The following is an 8,614-nucleotide window of genomic DNA, read 5'->3' as shown; positions in this document are numbered from 1 at the left end:
CCCGTCGCCGCCACCCTCGCCGACCTCGCGTCCGACCTCGACGCCCTGCGCGCCGCGCTACGCATCGACCGCTTCGCCTGCCTCGTGGGCGTCTCCATGGGCGGCGCCACCGCCCTGCGCTACGCCCTCACGTATCCTACCCGCGTGGCGCGCTTCGTCGCTGCCGACTGCAACGCCGCCTCGAGCGCCGCCAACACGCAAGCCTGGCGGGACCGCATCGACGTGGCCCGCGGCGGCGGCGGCGGCGGCGGCATAGCAGCGCTGGCAGGGCAGACGGTCGCGCGCTGGTTCCATCCAGAGACTAAAGACGAGACGGTGGCCTGGATGACGGACATGGTGGCGGAAAACGACGTCGAGGGTTTCGCGCACAGCTGCACGGCGCTGTGGGATTATGATTTGAAAGAGCAACTGCCTGGGTGCGCGGTGCCCGGTTTGCTCGTCGCGGGCGAGGCGGACGGAAAGGGTGCGCTGGTTAAAGCCATGGAGAGCTTCAAGGGGCTGGTGGGCGAAGAGGGTGCTGCACTGCACGTGGTGCCGCGGGCCGGACACCTGCCCATGTGCGAGTACCCACAGGGTTTCTGGGACGCAATCAAGGATTTCATCTGATCATTTTCATGTGGAAAAGAGAAACAGGAAGTAGATATATCTATGATTTATACAGCAAGCCAAATTTGATTGCAAAGGTCTATAACGGCTAAGCTCCATGCGATGGTTTTCAAGTCTATCTTCAAACGCCGTTCGTGAAAGTCATCCCAAATGCCATACACATAATCTACAAGATGTTAAAAAGACATCAATGACGAAAGATTGAACAGGGAAAAGGGAAGAAAAAGGAAGGAAAAGGAAGAAAAAGGAAGAAAAAGGAAGAAAAAGGAAGAATAAGGAAGAAAAAGGAAGAATAAGGAAGAAAAAGGAAGAAAGTCAAGCAAAGAGTCAACAAAGACATGGTCCAACAACATCAGCAACGCAAGTCAACAAATAATCGTCGAATGACATCAGCAGAATTCAACAAGATACTCGTGGGAAGAAAGAAGAGCAAGGAGGAAATAAAAGGCGACAGAATGAGAAGAAAAAGAGGAAGGAACGTATACGAATATCAAAAACGAGACCTGTCAACGCTTCTCTTCCACTGTACAAGTCCCCATTCGTCCAGGACAGTCGGGTTCTGTATCGCGCCGCCTTTTTGCCCACTCAACCAAGCCCGGCACGCCTCCAATCGGGCATACTCGCCCGGGTAGCCTCTACCCGCTGCCAGAATCTTGGCGTCCGCCACGTCCAGCACACTGCGCCCGAGGGCATCTCGCGCGTACACATTAGCCCCCTGATCAACCAGTGCCTTGGCGGCGAGCTTGCGTCCGCAGCGGACAGCAATGTGCAGCGCTGTTTCGCCGGCGCGGTTACGCGCGTCCACATTCCCACCTGCCTCGATGAGAATCTCGAGAATCCGCGGGCCGAGCTTGTAGTTGCCGTCCTCGGGCAGCTGCGCAACAAAGGCCATCAGTGGAGTGTTACCATTGGCGTCGTAAGCGTTGGCGCGGACACCCCAGCTTAGCACGTCCCGAAGCGAGTCGAGGCGCGTTTTCATAGGGCCCTCTGATGAGCCGGTTTCTTTTTTGCTGCCACCAGAGGTGCGACGTCGGCCCCTGGGGCTAGCAGCATCAGGGTCGCCGGTCATGCCCGAAGCGGTCGGTGCAGAGGCCAAACCGAAGTTTACGGCGGCAAGGCAGTGGAGGCCGTTGCGTCCATGGGAGTTTTCTGCCCTAGGGTCTTGTTTAACTTCGTGATTGATGAAATGCACAAGTTGCAACTCCACGGAGCTGGCACTACTCTCGGCGGGATCCATCCCGCTGTCGAGTAGCAAAGTATGGTCGATCGGTAACCCATGTGGCACTCGCGGTGCAGAAATACGTAAATCTTCACCAAAGGCATCGCGCGTGCTCCATCGTTCAGAATCGCCCGACATAAGGATATCATCTGCCAGGATGTCATCTAAAATAGTCTGACCGACACCATTGGCCCACAACATGTGGAAAAAGTTGCGGCCGTAGTGATCTTGGGCGTAAATGTCGATGTCATGATCCTTTCGTAGACTGCGAATCAGTTCGGTCACAAAGGATGGCGTCTCCGTGGTGCCCTGAGCCATGACGTGAAGGAAAGTCTGGCCTGCCGTATTGGCCTGCTGCAGGATGTCGCCATCTTTCAACTGCCTAATGATGCTGCATAGGTCAGTAGCGTGGCCCCGGGCAGCAACAAAATGCAACAAGGTATTGCCAAAAACATCCACCTCAGAAAAGTCCGACTCGCGAATGCAGCCGGCAAGAATGCGGGAGCCCTTTTCCGTAAGGCCGTTGGGTGTTACCCAAGGCAAAGACGTGGCAGGCACTTGTAACAATTCTCGAGCGGCCGAGTACAGAACACTACGGCAGACCTGATTAAGCATTTGTGGCGATTGCATGTATTTGTCGATGCTGAGGAAGTCACCGGGTAGAGGAAAGGGTGTGCCGGTATAAGGAGTCGGACCAGCCCCATCATCAAGCCAATCCATGACGACAGAGATGGGCTCGGAAAAGGGTGATACATCTCTCGAGCGCGGGAAAAAGCCAGAAAGCCGGCGCATCAACCCCTTGACAGCACTACGATATGAAGGGCTATAGTCGGCCAAGACGGTCGTCAGGGAAGAAGTTGAAGTGGTTGTTGAACAGGAGGCCATGGTGGCCCTGCGAAGAAATGGTGCAAACAACATTCTGTCGCGCTCCTCTTTCGGATGGTAAGTAGATGCTGAAGGTGTTTTGAATGGCGGGGACGGCGACCACTCAGCAAAGGCTGGATAGGAAGATGTTGGCGATGTAGGAGCACTCCGGGATGCCATGGAGTGCTGAGGGACGCCGAGCAGGGCAGAGCTGGTGGTACCATTAGACTTGAAAGGGGCGTGAAGAAAGCTGGGTTCAGTCGTATAAGACGAAGCACGGCCGTAGGGAGTGGCGTTGAGTCGGGATGGCATTCGAGAGAGCGAGAGGGAGAGCTGCTCGAGGCGGCGGCCCATGTCCTCGTTGGTCCTGGGGTGCAGCCATCGCGGCTCCTTGTCAAGAAGTGTATTCAAATTCTTATTCGCAGAATCTTGTCCGGGACGTCTCTTGGGAGAAGTCTTTTGGTGTACGACTTTGACGATTTTCTCGAGTGGAAGGGTCGTGTAGACGTAGAGACAGACCATTTTGCATTGGTGAAACCTTGTCCACATGGCAGGACGGCCGGTCGTGGCGCTGAGACCATACGAAGAGGGGGACCTTGAATGATCTGGGGATAGCTCGGGCAGCAGATTAATATCTGAAGGGATTGTGAGGGCTGGCAGAGATTGCGACGTCATATTTGAGGGGTTAGCTGCGCTTGTAAGCGACCCGTGTGAGAAATTGTGTAGCGACGCTTGGTGTAAGCGGCGCTTGGTGTAGTAAGTGAGAGAAGGGATGCAGTAAACAATGTCAGAACTTTGATAGATACGGGCAAATAAAAGCAGAAATCTGAAATCGAAATGATCTCCAGATAGGGAGCCGTGCTGCATTTAAACGCCATAGAGTCGTTTTGGCTGCGGAGGAGCTGCAATGCGAACGAGGGCGATGCCTTCCTCATGGTGGGCGGGCAAGCTGAGGGCCGGTGTTGGGGGCCAGCCGGAGCAAGTCGGAGTAGGCGGGCGCATGATGAATGGAGCGGCCCGGTGGCAGCCTAAAACGGTGTCGTGGGAAGAGATGGCGGACGAAGTGATAGAAATTCAATATGTTCGTCATGAAAATGAGCTGGCGGGCTTGTTGCGGTCGCATCACTGTAGAGGTGCCCGGTGGTATGCCACGATTTGCATAGCCACAGGAAGAGGTGGAGCGGGCATGGCCAGCTAGTGAGCCGGTAGGCCTCTCCAGGCGGCGAGGCTGTTGGCGAGCCATACCGAGCGAATACTCGGACGGTGCAGCCTTGATGAGGCTGAGATGGCGTCGAGATGAGGCAGAAACAAAGGCAGATAGATGATGATGGTGATGGATGGTGATGATGGTGCGCTTTCGGAGGCCTGCGGGATGATACTTGGCAAGATGCAGGAACAGAGTACCCCAAGTTGCCAAGGCAAACGGGCACGACAGCCGCCAGTGCTCGTGCAAAACGGCCGCCTCGTCTACAGTGGATCGCGAGTAGTTCTTAGCAACGCAGCACTCGTTCGCCAAGCATTGATGCTATAAAGTACCTGCAGCCACTGGCGTAGAAGACGGTGCCTGCCGCCAGCTGGCAGCTGGCAGCTCCGCATCGCAACGGCCTGCTGCTTGGTGTGCCTTTTTCGCCCGACCGTTGTGATGCATCTGCAGCCATCATGACCCCATACAATATGATCACTATGCCAATGTATGCCTGTCTAGGCATCTAACAGTGGCCCAATCGAAGCCCAAGCTGTGCTGCGGCCTGGGCGTCATGCACAGAGAGCTGCAACATCTCAGCCTGGGCAACACAATGAATCTCGGGACTGCAGCACAGGAGCGAATGACGGGCTCTCTCCACGCAAAACAGGGAAAATGCACAGCCTGATCAATCCATCATCGCCGTGAAGGTTCCTGCACATCAGTTCATCGAGTTCTCTTTTCCGGATGCAATGACGCCAACTTCAGACGCTCCAAGCCTAACCATCAGCGTGTGACTCGGCCGAACTTGCTGAGCCACCCCTATCCAATTGCGCAGCCTCAACTCTTCTCGTTGAGCCACAGACAACTGGACAATATGGCTGATGGGCTGGCCAGTATTGCATCAGCTGCTGTTTTGCGGCCTTTTTATTGATTTGCATAGCCTCAGGTTTTGGACGCCTGTCTGCACGCCGCCCGTATTGAACCAAGTGACTAACCGCTAACTACTGACTGCGCCACAATTGTTGAATGCACGCAGTATCACACAACCGGCCATCATGTCAAGCTTTTCTTTCAAACACCGGTACTGGTGTTTCTCATTCTGCCCTTTCAAAGTCTATTGGCCGCTCCCAACTGGCGAGCGCTGGGCACATTGACTACTTACAAAGCCCGGATTCTTACTAACAGGTTTACGCCTGCACCAACCTGTTCCAGCCAGGAAACCCCACGCAAAAAAGTTGACGTCAGTTTGAGATATCTCACTCGCTGCATTTCACTTTATTTCTCGTCTAGACTTTCGTGTTGTTGCAAGGACTCACCTCTCAGATAGACGCTGACTTTCACTCAGCCGCCTTCGGCGAGAGTTCGAGTATTGTATTCCCTCTTCCGGGGCCGTCTCGGCTGCGGCGGCGCTGGCGTTCACCGAGTCTGCCGACGAGAGAAAGTCATTCGGCAAGAGAAAGTCATCTAGAAGCATAATGCCGCAACTGCACCCTAGTCACTTACCGATGGCCAAAAACGCTCAAGCGCTCAATCTGAAACGTCGCCCGCGAACCCAAGCGATCGTTGATGCATGAATAAAGTTTGCATTGTCGATGTGCAAGGGTTGACAGGCCCATTATTGGCTTCATTCTGATTGTTGGCCTCCTTTGACTCGTTAGCGATAATGCACAAACACACTTTGTTGTGCAATACTTTGGCCGCTGTGAGGAGACCCCGATGAGAACCTTGCTCGCTAATCAAGAGGAAGAAAAAGTCTACCTCTAGGCTAAGCCGGCGTGAAGACGAGTCAGTGAACAGCTCATGTTTTCCTTGGTCCCTCCAAAGATCCAAGGACTCTTCTTTGCCGCAATGGCATTTCAATGGATGAGAGGGCGCGCAAAAGTATCCAAGTTTTTCCCCGGCGATTACTAACCAAATCGCAATTCCGTTGGCTACAGACTAGATAACGGGGCGGGGATCTGGCCATCTCTACGCTCTAATTACGCGCCAGCTCCCACGCATCACCACAGCACGAACGAGACTAACTTTCTGAACAACAGGGTGCAATCAATAGTTTGGCGCGCCCGTTGGTCAGTCAAGTGACGAACACACCGTCTCCGACTATTCGCTTCTACTGGTAAATCGACTCCGTCCCCAAATTTGGATCGAACGATATGTTCATGCATGGCGAGGTCCATTATTTAGCGTCCGCTGTGGTTGCGAAGCATAAACAAATCAACGATGCCAGTTTGATGTGAGTTTTTTTTTTTTTTACCTTTTTTGTCTTTTCAGCTACCCAAGGAGTCCGGAGTTTACGCATGTTTGCTTTGATCCGCTTGGTCTTTCTTATATCCACCATCCCCATTGTGGCTTTGCCGATTTTCCCTGCGCAGCCAATTGTCTCGGTTTGCGGGCGGCAAGCCAGCCTACTAGCCACGCCCCTCTGGCGTTGTGCGTAGCAGTTATTCCGAATCGCATTCTACGTGATTCGGGACTCCGCCTAGTGGAAGAAACAATGGAAAACAAAGGGTTCCACACCTGCCCAGCCGTAAGATTTTTGAAACAGCCAGTCACGTCATGCGGCTCGCTTGTCAGGTTGCCTAATTCGGCCGACTTTGAACTTTATCTCCTTTTCAGTGCTTCCCTCGCCTCTGTGCCTCATAGCCAGTGGCTTCCGGCGCAACGATATTCTTCGCTGGTCTGGGTCCCTCTTGAATTGGACAATGAACAAGAACAGAGTCAAGATGAAGAAAACCAATACACCAGGACGCTTGAGCAGGGCCTCCTCGCTAGCGGGCGCATGGGTTTGTTCAGACGAAAACTGGAGAATGGGGGCGCCCTGACCCCGGCATGTCACTGTCAGAATGGGCTGTTAAAGCGGCAACATTTTTCCTTCTTCTTTTATTCACTTTCGAACTTCCATGTTCCTCCTCGTTGTGCCAGCAAAAAAGTTCACCATGCTGCGCTGGACGGGTTGCGGGCGTATCGCTTTGAATTTGTGTGTTTTTTGCCCCGGACGCTCAGTCGATTGTCCCTCTGCGGGACCCTCGGGACCAGTTGACCAGGTATTGACCCTCTGTCTCTCCACTAACATTGACGTGTCTGAGATCCTCCTTGAATGCGTTTGTTATCGAGCGCCAAAGCAGAGGGCAATCGATGCTTTGCTTCTTCTTTCTTTAGTTCCTCCGTGTCTAACATACCTGCCCCTGCCAGACATTAGTAAAACATTTGCCCTTCCCAAAAAAAAGAAAAGAAAGAAAAAGAGGCGCCCGCCCCCAGATGCGCGATGCAGGGGAAGGGGCGGGGCGGCGAACAGTCCGAATCCAGTGGCGCTTCCTCGATGTACCTACCTAAATTGTTACCGGTAAACCTTCTGGCTAGTCAGGCACAGACACTGTCCGTCCACGCCGCCTGTCCCTTAAAGGAAGAAGCGAGATGCGAGATGCGAGTGCCCACAGATGCGGACAACTCAATGCAGATACCCACGAAGAAGCTGCTTCGTTCATTTGAGGAAAGCGCACAGGTACATTTAGGGTGATTCGTGCCACTGTGGCGGCGCAGAGCAAGGTCCAAAAGGTACCAGGCCAGCTAATCACCAATCAAGACTACGGAGTAATAAGGCAATCTACCATTCTACCATTATGTGCTTGCCGTCTTGTTTTCCCTCTCGGACATTATCAAGATGTTCGAGTCAAAACTAGTAGGTCGTAGCTCACGGGTGGATATTTATGAAATTGAGAATAGTAAATATATTATGTGGCCAAGTACTGTAATCGGCCTGTCCATAACTTGCTATCAAGCGCATATACAGCAGATATGCATCTTGGGTTAAACATGGGTCCTCAAAACCTTCCCATCTCTCTAATAATAATTGTCCATAATAAATCTCCGTCCGAATGTACAAATTGCACTATTCCCCTTCTTGCCAAGGTAACCAACATTGGTTCTATCAAACCAAATTAGTTTGTAAATGCAAATTAAGTTGCAAGTCTTCTGTAGGTCATAACACGGTAAAGAGCGTTGTTGTTGTTTTTTCGTTTTTTTTTTTCAGGCTGCATGTCGTGCCGGGGTCAAGCCTGCTTAGAACAGAGCAGCAGCAACACCGACGGCAATGAAAGCGGCCTCGACACCAAAGCGGCCAGCGGCGGCAGTGACCACGGGAGGCGCGGTCGAAGGGACCGTGGGGACGCGGGTGCTGGTGGTGATGGCAGGAGGGGGAGGACCCTGGCTAGAGGGGGGGGTGACGGGGACACACTGGCCGTTGGGGCCGGGCTTGGTGCCCGCGGGGCAGCCAGAGGACTGGGGAGGAGGAGGGGCCTGGGTAGATCCAGGGGGAGGAGGAGCCTGGGTGGAGCCAGGAGGAGGGGGAGGAACCTGGGTGGAAGAACCAGGAGGAGGGGAGGAGGAGGAACTTGGGTAGAACCAGGAGGAGGAGGAACCTGGGTAGAACCAGGAGGAGGGGGAACCTTGGTAGAGCCAGGAGGGGGGGGAGGCACATGAGTAGAGCCAGGAGGAGGAGGAACCTGGGTAGAGCCAGGAGGAGGAGGAGGAACCTGGGTAGAACCAGGAGGCGGAGGAGGCGGCGGAACCTGGGTAGAACCAGGAGGAGGGGGGACCTCGGTGGAAGAACCAGGAGGAGGAGGAGGAGGAGGAATCTCAGTGCTGGTCACAGGGCAGACGGTGGTCGACAGAGAAATGGTCGAGGTGACGACGAACGGTCGACGAAGCCGGGCAGTCAGTAACTGTGGGGTGCAGTTGGT

At 53.9% G+C, this 8,614-nt stretch overlaps 3 protein-coding genes across 3 annotated transcripts in view; 1 reads left to right on the top strand and 2 right to left on the bottom strand.

The window, feature by feature from the left end:
- The window catches only part of BBA_07536 (3-oxoadipate enol-lactonase I3), a gene marked incomplete at both ends in the record, with an annotated part of 1,747 nt that extends 1,141 nt beyond the window's left edge, over window positions 1–606 (top strand). Inside the window, one exon of the mRNA XM_008602633.1 lies at window positions 186–606. Within this exon, the coding sequence (XP_008600855.1) occupies window positions 186–606 (421 nt within the window). The remainder of the gene's footprint in view (window positions 1–185) is intronic.
- A 490-nt stretch (window positions 607–1,096) lies between these two features.
- BBA_07535 (ankyrin repeat protein) lies at window positions 1,097–3,364 on the bottom strand (the record flags this gene model as incomplete). The annotated part of the gene is made up of 1 exon (XM_008602632.1): window positions 1,097–3,364. One exon carries the CDS (start codon window positions 3,362–3,364, stop codon window positions 1,097–1,099), a length of 2,268 nt encoding a protein of 755 aa, XP_008600854.1.
- A 4,570-nt stretch (window positions 3,365–7,934) lies between these two features.
- BBA_07534 (uncharacterized protein) overlaps window positions 7,935–8,614 on the bottom strand; it is a gene marked incomplete at both ends in the record, with an annotated part of 1,510 nt that continues 830 nt past the window's right edge. The window contains 2 exons of the mRNA XM_008602631.1: window positions 7,935–8,198; window positions 8,243–8,596. Of these exons, the coding sequence (XP_008600853.1) occupies window positions 7,935–8,198; window positions 8,243–8,596 (618 nt within the window). The remainder of the gene's footprint in view (window positions 8,199–8,242; window positions 8,597–8,614) is intronic.

Source organism: Beauveria bassiana, assembly GCF_000280675.1.
Source record: "Beauveria bassiana ARSEF 2860 unplaced genomic scaffold BBA_S00025, whole genome shotgun sequence".
NCBI classification, from domain to species: domain Eukaryota; kingdom Fungi; phylum Ascomycota; class Sordariomycetes; order Hypocreales; family Cordycipitaceae; genus Beauveria; species Beauveria bassiana.
Note: the sequence above shows the minus strand (reverse complement) of the source record. Positions and strands in the feature narration are given on the sequence as shown.